Below are 24,020 nucleotides of genomic sequence, written 5' to 3'. Positions count from 1 at the left end.
AGGCACGCAAGCCAGCCAAAGTCTGGGGACACCCTGAGGCAGTGGCCAAAGGCGAGTGAGTGTTTACTGTCACTACAGGTCCCTATGCCATACTGTCCTGCAGTTTAGCTCCAATGAGGAACAAGAGGGCGTGTGCTATGGGTAAGTCCTCTGAACCAACCTGGGCATCAGTGGGGATCAGAGACAAGCAGACCTGGCCCCCTGGGGTCAGAGCAGAGTGCAGGGTGCCTACTGCCAAATATGAGCTGGTTCCTTCAACAGGAAGAATCAAAGGCACAGAGAGGGCTGGGCTGGGCCCAGGGGCTAACAGAGTCCAAGCAGACCAGAACTCAAGAGGTCTACAACCTGTCCACCCTTTGTAGACCAGCTGTCCAGACCCAGCACCACCAAAGCCTGGGGCCTTGGGCAAGCTGCTTACCCTTTGACTGTTGGCGTCCTCAGATATAGTGGGGAGCTATGGGATAGGGGAACATTAGCAAAACTGCATAAACCGACATGCAAGGCACCAAGCCCATACAGACATACATGATCCTGCCCTGCTGATTCTCACAGTACTGAAGGTGAGAGAGACTGTGGCACTGCATGGCAGTCTTTGAATGCAGAGGCAGCTGAGTGCCACTAGCTCTCTGTGAGACCTTGGACCCGTCCCTTTGGGTGGTCACCTTTGCTGTGAAATGACGGTCAGTGACTAGCTAGTGCTTTGGGCACTGAAGTGTAATCCTAGCACACAAGGAGCCTGAGGCATGAGGATCATAAGAATTATGAATTCAAGGCCTGCCTGGGCTACATAGAGAATTAATGTCTTTTTTCCCCCAAGACAGGGTTTCTCTGTGTAGCCTTGGATGCCCTGAACTCGCTTTGTAGACCAGGCTGGCCTTGAACTCACAGTGATCCCCTGTCTCTGCCTCCTTGAGTGTGGGGATTACAGGCATGTACCACTATACCTGGCTAAGAATTATTTTTTAATTACAGAGAGTAATACTTTTTAAAAAAATTATCTGGCAATCTTAGCAACTCTCTGGCTTCAAAGTTTTAGGGTTTTTTGGGGAGAAGGGTGTTCTTTTGTTTTGTTTTGTTTTGTTTTGTTTTGTTTAAGATTGCTGGCTGGCCATAATCCTTTCATTTAACTGACTATGAGATTTCACCGTAGGCCTTTAAAAACAGACAGGTTGACTGTCACTTTACATCCAAGCCTTTGCAAAAACAGATGTCGCCCTTAATCTCTCTCCTCTGTCTGAGTTTTCTTATTGGAGGGGGACAGTCCAGCTACTAGAATGATCTAGAGGTCTTGAGCTTGAGTTGGAATCTCTGGAGTTTCTGATCCGTAGGTTTGATGGGGACCCAGGAGTCACATTCCAAGTGCCCAGGTGATTTTGATGTAACCAGTTAGGGACCACACTGAGAATCACCCTTCCCAAAGGGACCGCATAGGCACCAAAAGGGGCCTACAGGGAGCAGGAACTATCAGGGGTGTCCAGGATTTTCAAAGGACCCCTGGAGCTCAGCGGCCACACCCAGAAAAAGCTGAGCTAGAAGTGGTCAGGTATCTGAATGCTTCGTCTTTCCCTTGTCCCTATCCTGGCCATGCAGGTTCCCAGGGTGCAACCTCCGCCGAGAGCACGTGGAGCCTCTGTGTTGTGCACTGAGCAGGTGCAAGGTCCTCAGCCAGCTTGAGTAAGTTGGGAGGAGGAGGAGGAGGAGGAGGTGGAGAAGGAGGAGGGAGTGGAGCACACTGGACAGGTGCAAGAATGTGAGAGCCCTTAGGAGCAGGCACCCTCGCGTGCCCCACTTCAGCTCTCAGGACCAGATGTCAGGAGACAGGTGGGACTCTGGGTTTCATCTCTAAGTCTCCCTGGTCTGTGTGTGTGTGTGTGTGTGTGTGTGTGTGTGTGTGTGTGTGTGTGTGTTTCTTCTACTCTACTCCCACCTTGGCCAAGTTAGTTTCTTTTCTCATCACTGTGTGAACAAGTGCCGAACCAAGGTGGTTAGGTATGTGTGGTTAGGTTCTTAAGGAAGGAAGGACTTATTTGGAAGGGGTTTATTTTTGTCTTACAGGTTGGTTGGTTGGTTTGGTTTGGTTTTTCAAAGACAGACTAATGTAGCCCAGATTGGCCTCAAACTTTCTATGCGGCCCCAAAATGGTGGTGAGCTTTGGATCCACTTGCCACCACCTCCAGGGTTGCTGGGACTGCAGGTGGGCACTACCCCACCTAGCCTCGACCCATGGTTTGAGAAGGATACGTTGTGCCATGGTCGGGTGGTGGGAACGTGAGAAGAGACCTCTCCTCAGTTAAACCTCTCTGGAAAACCCCCCACATCCAAGCTCTGCAGGCAGGTGTGGGAGGGCAGAGTGGTTAATGAGAGGAGCATTGTTTTGCCTGGCAGATGATTAAAAAAAAAAAAAAAGGATCAAATGGATAAGTTGAAGAAGAACTGTGAGCCAGCCAGGGTAGGGACTTGTGAGGTGACATGCTTGTGCTGAGTACCCAAACAGGACAGCCCCCACCCCCCAGCGGGAGCACAGCAGCAAACACCTATAGCGATCCTCTATATTGTAAACACTTCATGTGTTTTCATTGCCCTCTCAGAAGCCTAGGTACTGTGACTGTCCTGTCCACAGATGAGAAACCGGGAGCACGGAGAGTTCAGGATCCCGCCCAGCATCACACGGCTAGTCCAGCACATATAGTTTATGCCCAACCCAGAACCACTGGGAAATAAAGGAGTCTTATAAAAATAAACGAATAATGACTATGTAGTTTAAATTCCTGTCGTGGCCAGATATGTACTCTCTGCATTTGTGGAGTGTAGGCAGGAGGATTTCAAGTGCCAAGCCAGCCTGGGTTCCCTATCAAGCTCAAAGCATCACGTAGTGAGACCCTGTCTCAACTAAAACAAAAACACATTTCAGCGAAAAAGTTGCCAAGAGAACTGTGGCCAATATGAAGCCACGTGTTTTAATAAAGATGAATGTTTCATGGTAGAGAGAAACTTGTGTTGTTTTAAAGGTCATTTTAGACCTGGAGCTGTGTCCCACTGGTAGAGCACATGGCTAGTGTGTACAAAGCCTGAGGTTCAAAGACCAGGATCATAAAAACCAAATGCAGGTCATTATATTAATTGGCTTTGTGAAGCGAAGCAATTTTTTAAAAATCCATCACTTCCCCTCCTGCATGTATGTGTGCACATGCACACGTGCCTCTCACACACATGGACACCCTCAGAGGCCAGACGGAAGGGGTGTTGGATCTGGGTGCTAGAAACTGAACTCTGGTCCTCTGCGAAAGCAACAAGCTCTCTTAACTGATGAACCATCTCTCTATCCTCTACAAAGCAATTTTTAAAAGAAAAATTCTCCAGAACATCCCAAATAACCACATGTCGAAGGCATGGGACGCTGGAGAGATGGCGCAATGGGTTAAGAACACTCGCTGCTCTTGCAGAGAACCCAGATGCTGTTGCCATTGTTTGTGGCAGCTGTCAATTGGCTTGGACTCCAGTTTCAGGAAATCTAGACACCTCTGTAGACACCAGGCACACATGTGGTAGACATACATAAAAGCAAACACCAGTACACATAAAAAATAATATAGAATAATCTTTTTTTAAAGTGTCAGAAATGTAGATGGGAAATCAGATGTTCAGGACACTGTGGTTATGTTTCTGAAGTTGTGCCTGAGCCCAGGTTTGCTATCAGAAGAGGAATTAGGGACCATATTCAAGTGTAGTGTCTGATGTTAGATTCCTAATCACAGGAGGAAATCTGTTAGGTAACTGTATCCTCCACACATTTGTCCCTTTCTTGCATCACTGTGGATTCTAGCTGGCAGCAGGGGAAACTCATTTGCTTTTCTTTAACTCCTAAAAGCCTGCTAGAGGAACTGAGGCCTGTGAGTGCTGGAGATATTGAAGGGGGAGGGGGCTGGTGATACAGTAAACATTGGGTTCTCTGTGGTGCTGATGAGGGGACCAGAGCTGATGGTGGTGCTTGTAGTGGTGAAACAACGGTGGTACGGTGATGGGCATGGTAGCTCGGGATGATGCGGATGCTTCCGGTGGTGGGGCTGTTGATGCCATGGTGGGTGATAACACGCAGCAGTGGCAGTCAGTTTAGTGGCCATAAGGACCATGGGGAACGGGCAGAGCTATAGCTTAGTTCACCAACACTGTTCCTTACTTCTTACAGCCTCACAGACAACCTGCTGGGTGACAGCGGGCTCAGGTGCCTTCTGGGATGCTTGCCACAGCTGCGCATCTCTGGGTGGCTTGAGTAAGTGAACAGCCCGAGACAGCCAGGGATCTCCCCCTTCTACAAGAGCGGGGAGGCGGGGAGGACTGGTGGTGCACGCCTTTAATCCTAGCACTTGGGAGGCAGAGGCAGGCAGATCTGTGTGAGTTCGAGGCCAGCCTGGTCTACAAAGGGAGTCTAGGACAGCCAGGGCTACCCAGAGAAACCCTGTCTCAAAAAACCAATAAACAAACAAACAAATAAAAGCATTAGTGAGTCTCTTTAGAGACCCATCTCAAGGGAACCTGAGAGCAAGATCCAGTGGTGGCCAGAGGTGGCTCTTACCTGGGCCTACCTCTGACAACCTCCTCTCTCATCCCCACCATGGGAAGATCCCGTGTCAGACACTCAAGATAAGTTAGGGCTTGTGCTAGAGTAGACCCGCCCCTCCATCATGTCCCCCTCACCAAGCTAGCTTGAGACAGGGGCAACGTTCCATTCCTACCAAGTGATGGGAGGCTTCAGCAGCCAGCTCCTGGTTGGCCCCACTCCATCTACGGGACACAGGTTTGGAAAGGATCTGCAGCAAGGGAGGGCTCTCAGGAAGCCATCCACTCTCATTCCTTCTCCTCGTGCAGCCTGTTGCTAGACAACTGAACTTGGTACTCAGGCTGGAGAGGCCTGAGCAGATTCTTCAATGTCCCACCCCACCACAGGAGCTGCAGCCTCAGTGAGGATGCTCTTTCTCTCCCTCCCCCCCCCCCACCCCTGGACTTCAATGCCAACATCTAAAGAATGCGTGCTTGGGCACTGAAATGGGAGGGAAATGGGAGGCAAGGGGCAGGGACCCTGCTAAGCCTGCATTCTCTCCTAGCCTAGGTCACAACAGTATCTCTCAGGAAGGTGTGCTGTACATGCTGGAGACTCTGCCGTCCTGCCCTCGAGTCCGTGAGGTCTCTGTGAGGTAAGCTGCTAACCGCTAACCGGCGGTGGGCTACAAGTCAGCCACATTGTAGCTTTATGATGGGTGATTTGGAGCCTATCCCTGACGGGGTGCCCACCAGGGTGGAGAGGGCCAGGTGTATAGAACCTCCCCCTCACAGCACAAGGGCGCAAAGATCTGCCCTGCCCCCCATGCTCTCAGCCCCCACCCCAGGACCCTGGGTACCCAGAATGCTAGCTTGCTGCCTCCCTGCCCTCTTTTCTCATAGCCTGGACTCTGAGCAGAACTTCCGGTTGTGTTTCTCTGAAGAAGAAGGAGCCGGGACAATGCTGAGGTAATCCTGAGTGAGCAGGAAAAAGGCCAGGATTCTGATCTATGAGGAATCCGTGGCTTCCTCACTGGGTTCTCTGCTCAGGCGGCCTGCTTCTTCCTTACAACCCAGGTTTGGTCTCCAGATGAGCCCTGGTGTCCCCATGCCATTCTAAACGCCACACAAACTACCTTATACCATATCATACATTACACACAGCACACACATATACTATACACACAAAATGCATATACCCTACATATACTATTCCACATATCACACATAGACTACACATACAAAATATGTTACATGCTTTTTAAAAAAAAAAAGATTTGTTTATTTATTATGTATACAGTGCATATCAGATGTTTGTGAGCCACCATGTGGTTGCTGGGGATTGAACTCTTGAACTCAGGACCTCTGGAAGAGTAGTCAGTGATCTTAACCTCTGAGCCATCTCTCCAGTTACATGCTTCTTCTTCTTCTCTCTCTCTCTCTCTCTCTCTCTCTCTCTCTCTCTCTCTCTCTGTCTCTCTCTCTCTCTCTGTCTCTCTCTCTCTCTCTCTCTCTCTCTCTCTCTCACACACACACACACACACACACACACAGAGCACCAGTGCACCCTGCCTCATGAGGCCTTCCTTTGCTGCTCACAATGGGCCCAGAGCCTGGCATCTTCTTCTCTTGCCGTTTCTCAGAGAAAATTCTCCCAACCCTTTAAGGCCAGCTTGTGTGCATCTCCTCCTGGAGGCCCATAAAACACCAGCATCCCTTGATACCAGAGTGAACCTCTTTGGGATTCTACAGTCCCTTCTGAGGGACAATGACCTAGCTTACCTGTAGGCTGTGGAGGGCAGAGCCACAGTCAGGGCCCAGGCTCACCCTCCACACAAGGAGCCTGAACCACCCCATTAGTCACAGAGTCCAGCTGAAGCTGCCAAGGTCAGCTTTTCCTCCCCAGAGATAACCCAGCAGCTGAGTGCTGGAGTCAATCAGTGGCTAACTGTAAATGTACCATGAGGACGAAGTGAGACATGCAGCAGGCGGGAGCCCTGTGCCTGGAGGCTAGCACTGTGCCTGTGGACTCACGCTCCATAAGTGACTGACTCAAAGCTCATCAGGCAGTAGCCAACCCCTGCCGGGCCCCAAGCTAGGCCCCGTGTGCTTTGAGGAAGCCTGGGGAGGAGAGGCCAGCAGCCCAAGCCTCCTGAGGTTTTGCCTTCTGTCGTCAGGCTACGTGAATGCAGCTTCAGCCCAGAATACGTGTCTAGACTGGCCTCCAGCCTGACCCAGGCCCCACAGCTGACAGAGCTCTCGTGAGTGACAGGCCCAGCCCATGGGGATCCTGATCGGTAGGGCACCCTGCCTGCCTGAGGAGTACTGATGGCTGATCTCTGTCCCCAGGCTGACCAGATGCCACCTCGACCTGCCACAGCTGACCAAGCTGCTGAACCTGGTGAATAGGCCAGCAGGATTGCTGGGCCTCAGGTACCCTCCTGCACGTGGGAGGGAAATGGGGAAACTGAAGAGGATGGGGTCCCCACAGACACCACCCCACCATTCCAAGTACTCAGGTGACCACTTTTCTGCCCGAGAGCCATCCCAGGCACAGGGAAACTGCCCACCAGGAGAGGGAGGCTGTGCTTTGGGGTTTTAAAAAAAATAAATCATGCTTTGAATATAGCTTAGTTGGTAAAGCGTATATCTAGCCTATATGAAGCCTTAGTTTTCATCCCTAACACCACAAAAGAAATAATAATTGGAAACAATTAAAAATAATCAAAGAAAGCTCTGAAGGATACCTAATGGAAGATCAAAATCAGATAAAATGAATATGCCTACATGTTCACCCTAATGTAAAAAGCCTTCAGAAGAAAAATGTACTTAAAAAGGAGAATCATCTTTAAAAACCCACATTCCATTTCCTGCGCTTCATAATTGCTCATTGTCTTCCACATTTACTCCACATTTGTTTGGCTAAAGTATTTTTAAAGTAAAATACAGAAGACCTCATAAAAATATCACTTCTAAACATCTCACGGTGAATCTCTGTAAAAGCCAGGGCTTGGGAGGTGCCTCAGTCAGTGAAAGGCTTGCCTTGCCACACAAAGACCTGAATTCTAGCCCCAGGGCCAGAATCCCGGAAAGAAAAGAAGGGTGCACGCCAGCATTGAGGAGCTAGAGATGGGAGGATCCCTGGGGCTCCCTAGCCGGCCAGCCTAGCCTCCTTGACAAACTCCAGGACAGTGAGAGACCTCTTTTTTCCCCCTTTTTAAAATTTGTAATTAATTTATTCAGATTACATCTCAATTGTTATCCCATCACTTGTATCCTCCCGTTCCTCCCTCCCTCCCGCTTTCACCCTATTCCCCTTCCCTAGGTCTATGACCGAAGCAGGCCTCCTCCCCCACTATATGGTTATAGGCTATCAAGTCTCATCTTGGTAGCCTGCTTATCCTTTCCTTGAGTGCCACCAGGCCTCCCCACCAAAGGGAGGTGAGAGACCTGTCTCTTAAAACAAGATGGATGGTCCTAAGGAAGAATATCTGAGGTTGTCCTCTGGCCTAGGCATGTAGGTGTACACATGCACTCACGCCCACACACAAAAAGGCACACACTGGGACATGAAATACATGCACATTTGTTCTGTTGCTGTGATTAAAAAACAAAACAAAACAAAAAAACAAAAAACAAAAAAATCATGACCAAAGGCAACTCAAGAAAGAGTTTACTTTGGCTTACGGTTCTAGAGGAATGAGTCCATAATGGCAGAGACACTTGGCAGCAAGCAGCAGACATGGCAGCCCCAGGAAGCTAAGAGATATCCCACCTTATAGCCGCAAGCCCAAAGAAGAGAACTGGAGGTGGGGCAAAGCTATGAACTCTCAAAGCCCACCTCCAATGACATACTCCAACAAGGCCACACCCCCCAAACCCTCCCAAACAGTGACAACTGGGGACCAAGTGTTCAAATGCCTGAGCCTATGAGGGACATTTCTCATTTAAGCCACCATAACATCAAAACATAAACACCCATATACAAATAGTAAGTCAAAATATATTTATTCTGTTCAGTCAGGATGCCTAAGGGATCCTTAGGGGCATGCATTATCTGGTTTAATATGAAATTCTCATATGGTCCTTAAGTGGAACCATTGACCGTGTGGTCCAGGTCCACACAGGCTCCTGGGTACTGCCGGTCCAAGGCTCAGGGCTGCGACTACCCATCATGGGCAGGGCTGGGCCTGTTTACTCCTTTGTGTGCCCTGGAGCTAACCACCAAGTTTCTTAAAGTGGTAATTAGGTCAAAAGGCTCCATGAGATGAGCTAACAAGTTTGTACCCCAAAACCTGTCTTCATGGACCGAACCCCCACATTACTGGCTATAGCCCCAAAGAAAGGCACACAAGAGCTGATTATTCTCATATTTTTCAGATTTAAGAAATAACATTTATTTTCCTAATTTCTTTCTTTTTTTAATTTTTCAAGATGGGTTTCTCTGTGTAGCCTTGGCTGTCCTTGAGCTCCCTCTGTAGACCAGGCTAGCCTCAAACTCAGAGATCCACCTGCTTTTCCCTCCCAAAAGCTGGGATTAAAGGTGTGTACCACCACTTCCAAGCCAAAATAACACCTCTTAAAATTATAGTAAAATCAGCCATGGGTACTGTCATGAGCCTGTGATTCCGGCACTCAGGAAACAGAGGAGCAAGGGCTAAAGGACAGTCCTGACTACCTAGAATGTTGAAGCCAACCAGCCTGGTCTACATGAGACCCTGACTAGAAACAAACAAACAAAACAGAGAGAGAAAGAATGGAAAGAAGGAAGGAAGGAGGGAAAAACGGAAGGAAGGATAACAACAAAAAAGTGAAAAGAAATTAACCATCATAACACAGTTAAGTGCACAGCTTTGATATGCAACCAGTCTTCACCTTGCAGCACCGAAGTGCTGTCTCCAACGAGCAGCTCCCCATGCTCCGCTCCGCTCCGCTCACCCCAGCCTCTGGCGTGAACGGTCTGTGAACTGGACTCCTCCAGTTACTTCCTCCCAGTAGAATCATGCTGTATTCAGCCTTTCGTGCCTGCCATACATCACACAGCATGTGTGTCAAGGTTCTCCCATGTTGTTGCAGGCGTGAGAACTTTCTCTTTCACTTGACTAGTAGCCCAGGATATGGGCGTACCACAGTTAACTTACTCATCTGCTGATGAACGTTCAGGGTCCTTTCAACTTTCACCCGTGTGCTATGAATGTGGGTATGCAAACAGGACTTTGTGTCCCTGTGTTCAGTTCTTTCCTAGATCACCCAAACAACGCCTTAAAATAAAACTTTCCCAGCCTAAAAATAACATTTTAAAAATTGGCAGAAAATCCAGACTAGCATAAAGGAAAACAATGTTTAAAAAAAAATAGTGCGACTGAACTGTAAAGCAGGAATGCTTTAAATAACTTTTCCTTACGGCTTAATTCATTTGTGCACTTTGTACAAAGTTTAGAAAATGGTCCAGGCAAGCCGGGCAGTGGTGGCGCACACCTTTAATCCCAGCACTCAGGAGGCAGAGGCAGGTGGATCTCTTCGAGTTTGAGGCTAGCCTGGTCTACAAAGGGAGTCCAGGACAGCCAAGGCTATCATAGAGAGACCCTGTCTCAGGAAAAAAGAAAGTAATAAAGAAAGAAACGAAAAGAAAATGGTCCAGGCTGTGAAGGTTCACACCTTTAATCCCAGCAGCAGGCAGAGGCAGATAGATCTGTGAGTTCAAGGTCAGCCTGGTCTACAGAGTGAGTTCCAGGACAACCAGGGCTACACAAAGGAACCCTGTCTCAAAAACAGACAAGCAAACAAACAAAAAACAAAGTTTAGAAAACCAAAATCAGTGGCTGGAGAGATGGTTCAGCGGTTAAGAGCACTGGCTACTCTTCCAGAGAACCCAGGTTCAACTCCCAGTAACCACATAGTTGCTCACAACTGCTTGTAACACCAGTTCCTGGGGACCTGATGCCCTCACATAGACATTCATGTAAGCAAAACACCAATGCACAAAATATAAAAATAAATAAATCATCATTAAGATGGGAGGTGGACCCGGGTGTGGTGGCGCACGCCTTTAATCCCAGCACTCAGGAGGCAGAGGCAGACAGATCGCTGTGAGTTTGAGGCCAGCCTGGTCTACAAAGCAAGTCCAGGACAGCCAAGGCTACACAGAGAAACCCTGTCTAGGAAAAAAAAAAAGATGGCAGGTGGAGACAGTAGCATCCACAAACACTCCCTGCTCAGCTAGCCTAGCATATGGAACAGAGATCGACAAACAGACCCTGTGTCAAACAATACAGAAGATGAGGACTGACACCCGAGACTGTCTGCTGACCTCCATGCTCCCCAGTATGTGCTGTGCTCATCACAGGAAAGCACACGCACACTCAAGCACACACACAAACATCCTTGAGCCAGGCCTGGTGGCAAGCAGCTATAATCCTAGCACTTGGAAAGATAAAACAGGAAGATTGCCACAAGTTTGAGTCTGACCTGGCCTGGCTTATATAGCAAGACTGTGTCTCAAAAGTGAAGAAAAAAAAAAAAGGAAAAAAAAATCTTGGTTAAGATTGTCGCAAAAATAATTGTTGGGAGAGGGGCAACGTTAATTTCCCTTTTAACAAAGATGACATAGCAAAGTAGTGCAGGGGAAGCATGCTAGGCCAACAACACATATGACTAAATGTGTAATTTTAGTTTATGCTTTATTAGTGTGTATTAATTATAACAATGGGTCTCATTATGGCATGTTTATACATGTGTATGATGCTTTTATTTTATTCATATCCCCATTGTCTGTGGTTTGGGTTTTTTTTTAATTTTGTTTTTGTTGTTTTGGTTTTGGGGGGATTTTTTGTTGTTGTTTTTTCAAGACAAGGTCTCTCTGTGATAGCCTTGGCTGTCCTGGACTCCCCTTGTAGACCAGGCTGGCCTCAAACTCACAGCAATCTGCCTGCCTCTGCCTCCTGACTGCTGGGATTACAGGCATGTGCCACCGTGCCAGCTTTTGCTTTGTCTTTTGAGATAGGATTTTATGCATCCCAGGATAACCCTTATCCTGATCCTCCTGCCTCTGCCATGTTAGTGCTGGGATTACAGGTATGCACTACCATGCCTGACTCTTGTGTGTGTGTGTGTGTGTGTAGTGCTAGGAACCCAAGGCCTCATGCACTCTAGGCTAGTCCTCTATCAACTAAGTACATCCTTAGCCCTAATTTTATAATTTAAAAACTACCCCCCCACACACACACACCCTCCAGGCTCCCCCTGGCATTGCTCCTCCCCCAGGTATGCTAAGCTGATGCTCACACCAGTCGTCCTTGTCTATGTCTCTCCCATGACAGGTTGGAAGAGCCCTGGCTGGGCCATGCCAGCTTACCAGCTCTGATGGAAGTCTGTGCCCAGGCCTCAGGGCGTCTCACTGAGTTAGGGTGAGTCCAGGGAAGGGCCCACAGGAGTTCACCTTTCTATGACCATTTAAACCTTCCCTCGCCCTCACTTCTCTAGACATCAGTGTTTCGTCCTGTGGATGAACACCATCGCCACTGGCAGAGCCTGCCGGGCATACCTGAAGAGCTATCCACATTTGTAGTCCTGTGCAGTAGGCAGGCTACAATATCAGAGAGAGGAAACTTTGGGTCCAAGGTCCAGGCAGGCACATCTGGGTGTCCATGAGAGTTACCCAGAGGCGGACCTCGGGTGCAGTCAACATGTCCTATAGATAACAGTGATATGAGAGGTTGGGAGCAAGGTTTTGGTTGGACAATGTATGATAACAGATTTCGCCATGGTGCTGTCTGCTCTTGGCGTCACCTCCCAGTTTTGAAGTGTCCTTGTCCTTTTTTGATGCTAGACCTTCCATGGTGCCATGATCCGAGTCAGGAGGCAGGCAGACACAGGCCTATTCATCCGGCCAAGACAAGCTGTGCCGCGTCTCACTCCACCTTTTCTTCTCTCCCTCAGCATCTCTGAGACCCAGAAGCAGCTGTGGCTCCGGCTGGAGTTTCCTCACCAAGAAGACAATTCTGAGGCCATGGCCCTCAGGTGGGACCCAGCATCTAGAGCCTCAAGGGAGTGGCTGGTGGCAAGGAGCAGGAGGTGACACTGCTTGGGACCAATATTTCTTATGTTCCTGCATAGTGTCTGTTGATGTTTGGTTTTTCCACATCCTGGAGGTCTGCTCCTTTGTCATCCCCACTCCAACCCAACAGCACCACTTGTCCCGATCAACTCTCTATTTATTTATTTATTTATTTATTTATTTATTTATTTATTTATTGGTTTTTCGAGAGAGGGTTTCTCTGTGTGGCCTTTGCTGTCCTAGACCCACTTAGTAGACCAAGCTGGCCTAGAACTCACAGCAATCCACCTGCTTCTGCCTCCCAAGCGCTGGGATTAAAGGTGTACGCCAACACGCCCAGCTAAATGTCACATATTTTAGACATTGAAATATCACGCTTTTGAGTGGACACAGCTCTGCATTCTGGGGAATAGAGCATGACTGATTCTCAGGCCCAACTTACCTTCCTGTCTGCATGCCGACCCTCATGTAGTCAACATCTGCCCTGGCATGCCAGCTGCCCACTTGGACAGTTCTTCCCCGCAGTGCTTATAACTAGGGAGTAAATTCGGACTTTCTTCAGCCAACGTGTATTTCCTATGCCGTGAGCGTGAAGGCAGGGATGGGACCTCCATTGTGGACCAGGTGCTCAGAAACTGCAGTTACCCTCTCTGCTTCCAGGCTGGCTCACTGTGACCTGGGGACCGACCACGGCCTTCTTATGAGACAGTTGGCAGAGACGTGCGCCAGACTGCAGAAGCTCAGGTTGGCACTGCCCATGTCCGTGTTGGCTTCAAGTTCACTGGTTCCCCCAGTGTCTTCTCTGGGCCACGTTCTCACATCCCTGGGGTAGGACTCATATTTGGCCCAAGAGTCAGAGAAGCTCTTGGCCCAGGGAAGCTCTTAGAGGGTCCATCTCTCATGGTGATCCCCCCAGGTGTATCCAGTCTACAGTCTTCTGAAGTATTCTTGGCTCTTTTCAGCTTGTCTCAGGTGAATTTTGGTGACAAAGACAACACCAGGCCCAGGCTGCTGCAGACTCTCCTACTGTCTAGCTGTGAACTGAAGAGCTTCTGGTATGTGGACTTACACTTTTACTGAGCGCCCCCTCCCCCGTGCCTGCCCACCTACCTGATCTCTAGCTCAAGGCCCAAAGGATATTGGCCCCTCAGGTCCCAGGTTCCTAGACATGATGCTAGGGGGTCCTTAAATGTAACCTCAGGGACACAACCCCACAACAAAAAAGTATCCCTTTCTCCATGCTATCTTGTTTTGTTTTCTTCCCAAATAATTATGGATAAAAAATTGCTAAGCATGGCCAGGCATGGTGGTGCATACCTTTAATGCCAACACTCGGGAGGCAGAGGCAGAGGCAGACAGATTTCTGTGAGTTTGAGGTCAGCTTGATCTACAAAGTGAGTCCAGGGCAGCCAAGGCTACACAGAGAAACCATGTCTCAAAAAACAAAAACAAAACAAAACAACAGTACTTAGAAGGCTGAGTTGGGAGGATCTGGGGTTGAAGGCTAGCTCCATTGCACAAGGAGCTGAAGGCCAGTGTGGAAATCTTGTCTCAAAATCAATCAAACAAACTCAAAGGATTGGGAATTTATCCCAAATATCTGTTGATATTTTCACATTGTTCACTTCTCCCTTCCCTAGCTTCTCCTTTTATCCTTACCCCTTTTTTTTCTTCAGACTTTCATCCACAAATTTTAGCATCCATTGGTAAATCTTGCCCGAGTTGATTACCAGAATAAAGACTGCAAAACGCAGCTTTGGTTTGGTTGGATTTGGCTATATTTTTGAGACAGGGTCTCAATACGTAACCTCTCCATCCTCCTGTCCTAGCCTCAGACCACTGGAATTTCTAGAATGAGCCCCCATGCCCAACACAAATGAGGTTTCCTGATGTCCAGTGCAACTAAATACAACAAGGAGCTCTCAGCTGGTGAAATGGGTGAACGTGTAAAGGTGCTTGCTGACAAGCCTGAGGACCTGAGCTTAGCTTTAGGGAGCCGCATGGAGGAAGGAGAGAACTCCCAAAAGTTATACACACACACACACACACACACACACACACACACACACACACACACACACACATATATACACACACACATACACAATGTCATGTGCATGTATACACACAAACAAACTTTCACACTAAAATAAATAAATAAAGTCAGAATTTTTAAATAATAGAGAAAGGTGGTATTCTCCCTAGGAACTCCTCCCACTCTCAGGAGTTTTTCTTATTTTTCTTTAATAAATTTTTATAAATAAATAGAATAAAATGAGAAAATTTAAGTGGAGGAAAGTTTTTTTAAGGTGCACGCCTTTAATTCCAGTACTTGGGAGGCAGAGGCAGGCAGATCTCTGTGAGTTTGAGGCCAGGCTGCCTATATAGTTTGTTCAGGACAGCCAGGGATACATTGAGAGACCCTGTCTCACAAAACAAATAAGCAAAATCTCTTTGGAGCTGTCAGACTTTGACCCCAGAAGGCTGAAAGCTGTACAAACAGTGTCAGCTGGAGATTACCATGGCATCCAACTGTGACTAAGGAGGGCTAGGTGACAGCCCCAGCTTCTGCCTCCAGCCACATCCTGACTGAATTAGTCCAGGATGCAGAGGTTTATGGAAGACAGGTGTCCCCTACCCACTGTCCGCAGGAGCTACTCCCAGCCTCTGCCGTCAGTTTCAGACCTCCTGAGGGCCAGGCTCTGCCTGACCTGCCACCCTTTGGTCCCCAACAGGCTGACCTCCAGCAATGTGAGCGCAGAGAGCCTCGCCTACCTGGCACATGGTGTGGGACACTGCCGACATCTGGAAGAGTTGGAGTAAGTTGGGATGGTTGGCCAAGGGCAAGGCTTCAAGGACAGCCACACCTCTGGTAGGGTGGCACAGCCAATTGCACCTGTTGCTGTTCTCCCAAGCCAATCCTGATAATCCCCAGGCGAACACTGTGTTTTGGTCTTGCTTTACCCTTACCCCACGGAGGAATGTCTCTGGTTAGATGTTTCTTCCTCTCTGGCTTGGGACCACACATCTGTCAAAATGGGCTTGGATCTGCCTCAGCTGATGATGAGTGCCAAGGTGCAGAAAGCACAAAGGGACAGAAGAATTACTGTGTGTTTGCATCCCCTCTCTGGCTTGCACCTTATCTGATGCAGCTGTGACTGCCACCCCTCCCTTCAGGAACCCAAGAGTTCGGCCCTCGGGCCTAGGAATGCCCCTGGAGGGGAGAAAGGACTGAAAGCCTGCCCTGTTATCTGTAACCCCAATCAGCCTCCCCAGGGCCAAGGGACAGGAAGGACAGTGCCTCTCCGAGGCCTCTGAGGACAGTGCCTCTCTGGGGCGTTTGCCTGAATGGAGCCTTCTGCTTGGTCTCTGCAGTTTCTCTAACAATGATCTCAGTGAGGAGAACATAGAGCTGCTGATGGGAGCCCTTCAGGGGACCTGCAAACTGAAGAGGCTGCAGTAAGTGAGGGGGTGCTAGTGAGGAGGAGGGGGGAGGAGTAAATGGGGAGTACTTGGAGAGGGGAGGAGGGGAGGTGGGGAGGAGGTTCATGGCGGGGAGTGAGTGGGAGTTCATGAGGAGAGGGAGTAGGGAGGTTCATGGGGAGGGGAGTGAACTAGTGAGTGGGGGTCAACAGGGGAATATATAGACCATGCCTAGGCACCACTGCTTCTCTCTCTCTCTCTCTCTCTCTCTCTCTCTCTCTCTCTCTCTCTCTCTCTCTCTCCCTCCCCCTTCTCCTCTCCTCCTTCTCTTCTTTTTCTTCTCTCTCTCTTTCTCTCCCTCTCCTCTCCTCTCCTCCTCCTCTTCTTCTCTCTCTCCTCTCTTTCTCTCCCTCCCTCCCTCTCTCTCTCTACTTCCCTCCCTCCCTCTCCCTTTCCCTCCCTCCCTCCTGAATGCACATTTGAGTCCCTGGATGAACTGATTTCCAGCTCAAAACAGCCAAAGCAGGAGTTGGTTGGCTTTTTTTTTTTTTTTTTTTTTTTTTAAGAAAACTACAAGGCGATTAACTTCAGTCATGGCTCTGCCTGTCCTCTGGACTTAGAGAGAGTGGTGTTTTAGATGCTGTTACAGAAGAAAAAACACAAAGTCTGGGCAGAATCCCCCTCCTATGGCCCTGGCATCAGCACACTTCTTTCTTCCTTTCTTTCAACATTGTGTGTGTGTGTGTGTGTGTGTGTGTGTGTGTGTGTGTGTGTGTGTGTGTGTGCAGAGTTAGGAGGACAACTTTTGGGAGTGGCTCTTTCTTTCCACTAGATAGGATTCAGGGATTGAACTGAGGTCCTCAGGCTTGGCAGCAAGCACCTTTATCTACTGAGCCATCTTCCCCGCCTCAGTTGTTTCTTAGTAACTCTCTTCTTTAACTCTTCCTAGTAATTTGCAATCACCAAATTCATAAGAGATGCCAGAAACAGCCCACCCTAACAAATAGTAGCATTCTGCATAAACCCAGTTTAGGCAGTGTCTTGTGAGCACGTTAACCTGCACTTTATGCTTTCAATCTGTTTTTCTGATGACCCAGAATGCACCCTGGTTATAAAAAGCTCCACAATTTCAAAAATATGTAACAAAGAGGGTGAAATCCCTTGGAGATGACACTTCTTCAGAAAACTTCCTGGAACAGTTTGTGAACTATATTCTAGATTTTTCTCCATATATGTGCTACATAGAGTTGAACAGCAACCCGGAGCTATGGCATGCCCCTAGTCTGTCCCTCCTAGTTCATCTGCAGGAGAACAGTGAGGTTGGGAGGGAGACATTAGGAAATCTTGGGCCATACAAGGCCCACCTGTCTTTTCATGGGGCTATTGCTTGGGCCTTCCCTGGGTACTCACTGCTTGCTCAGCCTTCTGGCACCTTCCTGAAGCTTTATCTAAGGGGTTAAAGACCTAGTAAGGCCAGTCATTGGCTTATTTATCTGTGTGACACCAAAGCCTCAGCAGGCCAGTGGTTGGTGGTTCAGCACAGGCTGCTCCTTACCACTTCCTTCCTCATCATCTGAAAGAAAGGGATGGGCCCTCAGTAGACAGAAGCCAGATCTGTCAGTTCCATGTTTTCTACCACTGGCAGCTCCCCTCAAACCCAGCCAGCTTCTTTCAGCTGTCCTCCCCCTCCCCCCCTTTCTCAGGTTAGGGGAGTGGACTGTGCTCAGAGCCACATCATCCAGGTGAGGTAGATAGGCTCTTGATAGGCAGCTGACTGTCTTCATTGGCTGAGGCTGTGTCAACTTCAGCACTGATTGTGTGTCCTTAAAAAACCTGTCTCAGCCTGGCACCGTGGTGCACACCTGTAATCCCAGCATTCAGGGAGGCAGAGGCAAGCAGATCTCTGAGTTCAAGGCCAGCCTGGTCTACAGAGTGAGTTCCAGGGCAGCCAGGTCTATGCAGAGAAACCCTGTCTCGAAAAACAAAAACAAACAACAACAACAACAACAAAAAAAAAACTATTTCTGGGAAACCAAGGCAGTTGGCCAAGCCACTATGCCATGCTGGTTTGAACACACTCTTCACCTCTCGAGGCTAAGTCTTCTTTCTGAGCTTTGATTTCCTGGCACTAGGAGGACTGAGTGAAATGATGTGTGCTGAGTATTGTGAACAGGAGCCAGCAGCCTTCACTGGGTAGACACCCTGGCTAATGCTGTCATTTTCCCTTTCTGCACTCAAGCTGTCAAGCCTTGGTTGGGATCACCAGCCAGTGGATAACACATGGCTAGAGCCCTGGAAAGGGTCCTTGGGTTTTATGTTCTATTCCTGCTGCTGCTTTATCATGTGACCCTGAGTAGCTCCTCTTCCCCTCTGAACCTCAGTGTTCCCCATCTGTAAAATGGGGATGACAGTGTACCCACATTTCAAGACGGCCTGAGCCCAGTCTTTGGCCCCCCTGTCATGTGATCTCTGTTACTGCTCAGCAACAGTCTAAGCGTGTGATTGAGAACACAGAACCACTGGCCACGTGATTCAGCAATCTATGCACACTTGATGGGTGCCATTGGCTTTTTACACTGCATCAGAGGGCTGTGGGTATGCTAAGTCTAGAGGCCTCGTGAGTCCATCTGGACAGGGCCTCAGCCTGCTCCCCAGGCATGCACATTTCATCTGGCTTCCTCTCTCTAGCCTCGGTCACTTTCCACTGGAAGCCTCCTCTCTGGCCTTGCTCATTCAAGGACTAAGCCACATGACCCTACTGCAGCACCTTTGGTGAGTAACCAGTGACCCCTGGGAATGAGAGAGCGGGGACCACCGGTCAGCTCTGTTGGGATATCACCCAGGGAAACACTGGGCCCCTCCTTTGGAGCCTGTGATGGCTCCCTCCGGGGACTCCCTGTGCTCTTTCACATTGATGCCCATTGTTCTTGACCTCCTAGTGCCACCGGCTTCCTTGATACAAAAGTGACCTGGCATGGTGGGGTTAGAGCCCCAATAGAAGCCTTCACATGCATAGATTTGTGTTAAGATGAGAATTATAACCACATAGACCCAGGTGCCCAGATTCTTTGTTTCCGGTGAGCACCACAGTGGTGGCAGTTTGGAGGGCCAGGGACCACCACCCTCTGTGAAGGGAGGGGCTGGACTTGATCTCACTCATGGCGCGCTCCCTTATGATGTGGTTTTCCCCAAACACAAAATATCGTGACTAGAACAAACCCCAGTCATGCCACAGGCATTTGGTTCTGTCAGATGCTCACCTAACTCTGGCAGGTCTCGTGGTTGACATGCAGGAAGATGTGGCACACAAGATCTGAAAGTCAACCCACTGCAAGGCAGTTTGCTAAAAGAGGACAAACAACCCTCATAACAAGAGGGCAAAACATGTCCCTGGGCAGTTTAGTTTACTTTTAGTTTTGTTTAGCCCTTGCCTCTTATATAGGCAAGACCAGTCCAAGCACAGAAAAGGCAGCAGTGATGATGGTGACAATAATAATAATGACGATGGTAGTGATGGTGGTGGTGTTGATGATGACAGAGAAAGCCCCCGTTTTGGTTCAGATGCCTTAACTGGGGAACCCACATGAGTCTGCCATCCTGCCAGACTCACCTGGGCAACTCTGTGGCTGGGATCGAGGCAAACAAAGCAAAGCTGAGGATTGTAGTGACTGTTTCAGGCCAGGGACTTTAAACATCATATCCCCCTTGGCTGCAAATCACTGTGAGTCTCTGACACTGGGAGCAGCCACTCTGTTTACTTTCCTCCAGAGGTTTTGTAGGTGGCATATGAGTTTCCAGACGGGTCGGTAGAGTTCTGCACGCAGTACCCGCAAAGGCTCTTGTGCCCCTCTGAGCCTGAACTCTGCTTCTCCAGGCTGAGCAGGAATGGCATTGGTGACATGGCTGATGCCTTCTGTCACTCTTCAGAGTGGCTGACAGCTTGGAGGAGCTGGGACAAGTTTCCTGCCCTCCTCTCAGATTCCAAGCAACTTTGGCAGGAGAAAACGATGGAGGTGGGGGTGGGATGGCTCTTCAAATATGCCCTTCACTCCTTAGTGTCACCCCTTAACACACGCTCACACTGAGTAAGCAATTCCTGGCGAGACGCTTGGACTCCCAAAGATGCTATGCAAGAGTATCAGGAATGATTTTAGGATGACAACAAGGACACTATCCTAAACAGACACTAAGAGTTGGGAATCCCATCCAAACGTGGGTTGATGAGACGCTTGTGTGAACTGAAGCCTTTCTCTGTGTGTCTTAACTGGGAGGGGTGCGGGCAAGGGGAGATGGGTGGCAGGTTGATGGCTCTTCATCTTTGCTTTTCTTCCCAAGCTTGAGGCACAACAAGATTGGAGACGTGGGTACCCAGCGCTTAGCTGCCATCTTGCCAAGGCTGCCAGGGCTCAGGAAGTTAGAGTGAGTCTCAGCCCTCCTGAAAAGAGCCTGCAGGGACCACACCATGCTCTTGGGAGACACTGGCCCCTGGCCCAGGCCAGCACTGGAAAGGGGAATCTCTCTCAGCCTTGGTGCCCAGTAGGGAGATTTGTGACCTCCTAGGTCCTGTTCTCTGGCTTTCAGTGTTCCATCAGGAGGAGGGCGTGGCTGCATCTCTTATGCAAATGTAGTGGGGGAGGGATGAGGGAGGAGAGGGTCCAATAAACTCCTCTTTTACAGCCTCTCTGGGAACAACATTGGCCCAGCTGGGGGAGTGCAGCTGGCAAAGTCTCTGACCAATTGCGGGTGCTTGGAAGAGCTCATGTGAGTATCTGTCCAAGTGGGGTACCCCCACAGGCCCCCTGACCCACATCTTCCTTCAGAACAGGGCAGAGTGAGGCTCCTGAGCAGGCTGCCTATGCTCATCACCCTATCCTTTCTTCTTTCAGACTAGGCAACAATGCTCTGGGGGATCCCACAGCCCTGGAGCTGGCTCAGAGATTGCCCCCACAACTGAGGGTCCTGTGGTGAGTGTCCTCCTGCCAACCGTGCACACAGAGCAGTGGAGAGGGGACCCAGGAAAAGTGGGATCTAAGCAAGCCGTGGGTTGAGGAGCCTGGTTTGAGATCAGCATGGCTCATTCGATGCTGCCATCCCCCAGTCCCCAGATTGAGCTTAGTGTTGACCCTACCCATTGCCTCTGTGAGCCCCTGGCCAAGTTTCTGCCCCTTCTGAGCCTCAGTTTCCTCATCTGTAAAAGATGTCACCAAATCCAAGCTTTCCTATTTGAGAGCAAGTCTCTATGGATGTTTGAATAAAATGTCAGCAAAAGGCCGTGTGCAAACGCCACAAATGCATTGCTGCACCCTCTGCAAGTGAAGCCCGTGGCTTCCTGAGTCCCATCAGCCCTGGGTCTGGGATTCTTGTTTGTACCATTTCCTGGGAAGAGAGCTAAGACTAGAAACAGTATGGAAAGCTTGACTTCCTAATACATGAAGAAGCCAAGCTTTGAACTTAGCCCATCAGACCCATAAGTCAGGGACCTTGGCATCCACTGGATCCTTTGTGGGCAGGGACAGGGTCAAAGGCCAGTTAAGGTTGCTGCTCTAGTCTGAGGCACATCTAAGAGTGTGAGGCTTCAGGAAGGCTCCCAACCCCCAGAGCTGGCCGCAGGTTCCTCTCACCTTGCTTTTTCCATAGTTTGCCATCCAGCGACCTGGGTCCAGAGGGGGCCCTGTGCCTGGCCCGGGCCCTGGAACAATGCCCACATATAGAAGAGGCCAGGTGATTTGGGGGTCCTGCCTGGGCTGAGGGACAGGTTGGGAGGGTCTGGGGCAGTTCTGACTGGTATCCATCCTGTCCCACAGCTTGGCGGAGAATAACCTGGCTGGAGATGTCCCACACTTCTGCAAGAGGCTCCCACTGCTGAGACGAATTGAGTAAGTGGCCTTCCCTGGTTGTATGGGACCCTGTGGAAGGACCACAGTTCTCTTTCAGTAAAGTCTTGTTCCCTGGAGGCCCGTTGAAGAGATGGGACTTAGGGATGGTGGGTAGAGGAAAGATGCTTTTCTAAGACTTACCCTCTTGGTCCCTCCTGCTCTCATTATGAGAAAAGAGGTCCTACTGGTTATGGCCCCTGTCTGAGAGGGCTATCACCATTCCATCCCAGCCTGGTTTCCTGCAAAATTGAAGACCAAGCTGCTAAGCACCTTGCTACCAACCTCATGCTCTGCCCGGCCCTGGAAGAAATTCTGTGAGTACATGAGTTGAGGGGCACTGAGTTGGGAAGAAAGGATACCTTGATTGGGGGTAGGGCGCTGCCTCTCTGCTGGTCCTCCCTTCTGGGGATGGGAAGCCATCTTGCCCCCATAATCTTACCCCACGTGCTCCAGCAACCCAGGGCAGAACCTCTGGCCTTTTCCTACCCATTTCCTTGTCTGTGGGATGGGAAAGGAGGTTCACTTGGTCTGCGAAGGATTTTTTGTCTTTGGCCTTCCCTGTGGGGGACACTTTTCATGGCTTATGGAGCCTCTATTTGTGAATGACTGTTCTGATGCAGAAGGCAGAAACTAGTGGCCAGTCCCCCACCCCCACCCCCACCCCTAACACACTGGCCCTGACCCCATTGGCCATCCACTGTCTCAGGCCTCCTCTTTACGCCACAGGTCAGCACTTGATCTTGAACTCTCCCAGTGACCAGTTACCAGTGACCCCTCCCACCCACACCCCACCCCTCCCCCAAGACCAGATTTCTCTGTGTAGCCTTCCTTGCCTGTCCTGGAACTCGCTCTAGAGAACTCAGCCACCTGCCTCTACCTCCCTAGTACCTGCACCACCACTTCCCAGCTTGACCCTCCCTTTTTAGCCAGTGGGACCAGAGCAAGGGGTTGAGTCCCCTGGGAGGGACGTGGGTCCCTGCTGGAAGTTAGGCCCTCAGTAGCTCTGTGTCCACTCTCTTCAATAGTTTCCCTATAGGTTCCTTCATATGGAGCCCCCACGAACAGTAGAAGACATAGGCTTCCATTGCAGATTAATCTCTTAAAGCAAAAACAATGTTGGGGGAGGCTTTAGAAATATGACACACACTACCACATGGGAAGTAGACATCGCAGCGAGGTGTTAGCTTGGTATACATTGCATCATATTGTGGCTTCTGAGGAACACGTTGCTCAGGCACGGGGTTGGGGGCGGCGGGTAGGGAGGAAGGAACCACCTGTGCCCTAAGACGTCTTCAGGTATAGGTCCTCAAGCACCTGCCTGGGTAACTGCTCCTGTTCCTGCTGCTGCCGGCTCTTGTGCTAATTTCCTTTTGCCTCAGTGCCCTCCTGCCTCTGAGCTTGCCCCTCCTCCACCTTGCAGGTTATCTTGGAATCTCCTTGGTGATGAGGTGGCTGCTGAGTTGGCCCAGGTCCTGCCACAGCTGGGGCAGCTGAAGAAAGTGGAGTATGATACACCCTTGGGTGGGACGTGCAGAAGGGACCCTCATCCTGAACAAGCCCAGAGGGTCCTGCCTCCTAGAAATCTGTCCAGTGTCTTGGAACACCCTGCCTGGTCCCCAGGCCCTGCCAAGCTTAGTTATTCCCATGGGCTAGCCTTCAGCCTTTCTACTGTCCCACCAGGAGCCAGAGTGCACCGCTAAACGCTGGTTGTATTAGGCGGAAGTGACCTTGTCTTGCCAGGGATGGGACATGGAGATGCAACCCCCTACCCCCAGCCTCATGCTTGCCTCTCTTTTCCTCTTCCCGTGCCTCCGTCCACTGCAAAGCTTGGAGAAGAACCAGATCACGGCATGTGGAGCCCAACTCCTGGCTCAAGGGCTGGTCCAGGGATCCTGTGTCCCAGTCATTCGGTAATGAAGGGCCGGGCCTTGCGGGGGGAGGCCACACAGACCCCACAATTTAAAGCAATCTCCTGTGGGGAGAGGCAGAGCCTAGGCTAAGGATTATCCAATGCGACTTGGACTATTCCATTGGGGATTTGGCAGCCAGCAGACTTGGCTCAAATAATCCCAGCTATGCTATTTGCCAACTGTGTTAACTTCGTATCTGTAACTGTGTTGTCTCGGAAC

At 49.8% G+C, this 24,020-nt stretch overlaps 1 protein-coding gene across 6 annotated transcripts in view; it reads left to right on the top strand.

The window, feature by feature from the left end:
- The window catches only part of NLRC5 (NLR family CARD domain containing 5), an 83,948-nt gene that overhangs the window by 57,677 nt on the left and 2,251 nt on the right, over nt 1-24,020 (top strand). For 4 of the 6 annotated variants that reach the window (XM_084757357.1, XM_084757353.1, XM_084757354.1 and 1 more), the window contains 22 exons: nt 79-141; nt 1,591-1,674; nt 4,187-4,270; nt 5,103-5,192; nt 5,440-5,505; nt 6,714-6,797; nt 6,886-6,969; nt 11,856-11,942; nt 12,475-12,609; nt 13,253-13,336; nt 13,555-13,647; nt 15,328-15,411; nt 15,968-16,051; nt 18,704-18,787; nt 20,351-20,434; nt 20,693-20,776; nt 20,902-20,979; nt 21,653-21,736; nt 21,820-21,891; nt 22,122-22,205; nt 23,312-23,395; nt 23,718-23,801. In XM_084757357.1, the coding sequence (XP_084613483.1) occupies nt 79-141; nt 1,591-1,674; nt 4,187-4,270; nt 5,103-5,192; nt 5,440-5,505; nt 6,714-6,797; nt 6,886-6,969; nt 11,856-11,942; nt 12,475-12,609; nt 13,253-13,336; nt 13,555-13,647; nt 15,328-15,411; nt 15,968-16,051; nt 18,704-18,787; nt 20,351-20,434; nt 20,693-20,776; nt 20,902-20,979; nt 21,653-21,736; nt 21,820-21,891; nt 22,122-22,205; nt 23,312-23,395; nt 23,718-23,801 (1,860 nt within the window). The remainder of the gene's footprint in view (nt 1-78; nt 142-1,590; nt 1,675-4,186; nt 4,271-5,102; nt 5,193-5,439; nt 5,506-6,713; nt 6,798-6,885; nt 6,970-11,855; nt 11,943-12,474; nt 12,610-13,252; nt 13,337-13,554; nt 13,648-15,327; nt 15,412-15,967; nt 16,052-18,703; nt 18,788-20,350; nt 20,435-20,692; nt 20,777-20,901; nt 20,980-21,652; nt 21,737-21,819; nt 21,892-22,121; nt 22,206-23,311; nt 23,396-23,717; nt 23,802-24,020) is intronic. The other 2 variants (XM_084757356.1, XM_084757358.1) reach the window with 2 other exon arrangements.

The sequence above is a fragment of the Acomys minous genome (assembly GCF_964271855.1).
Source record: "Acomys minous genome assembly, chromosome: 14".
NCBI lineage: Eukaryota > Metazoa > Chordata > Mammalia > Rodentia > Muridae > Acomys > Acomys minous.
Note: the sequence above shows the minus strand (reverse complement) of the source record. Positions and strands in the feature narration are given on the sequence as shown.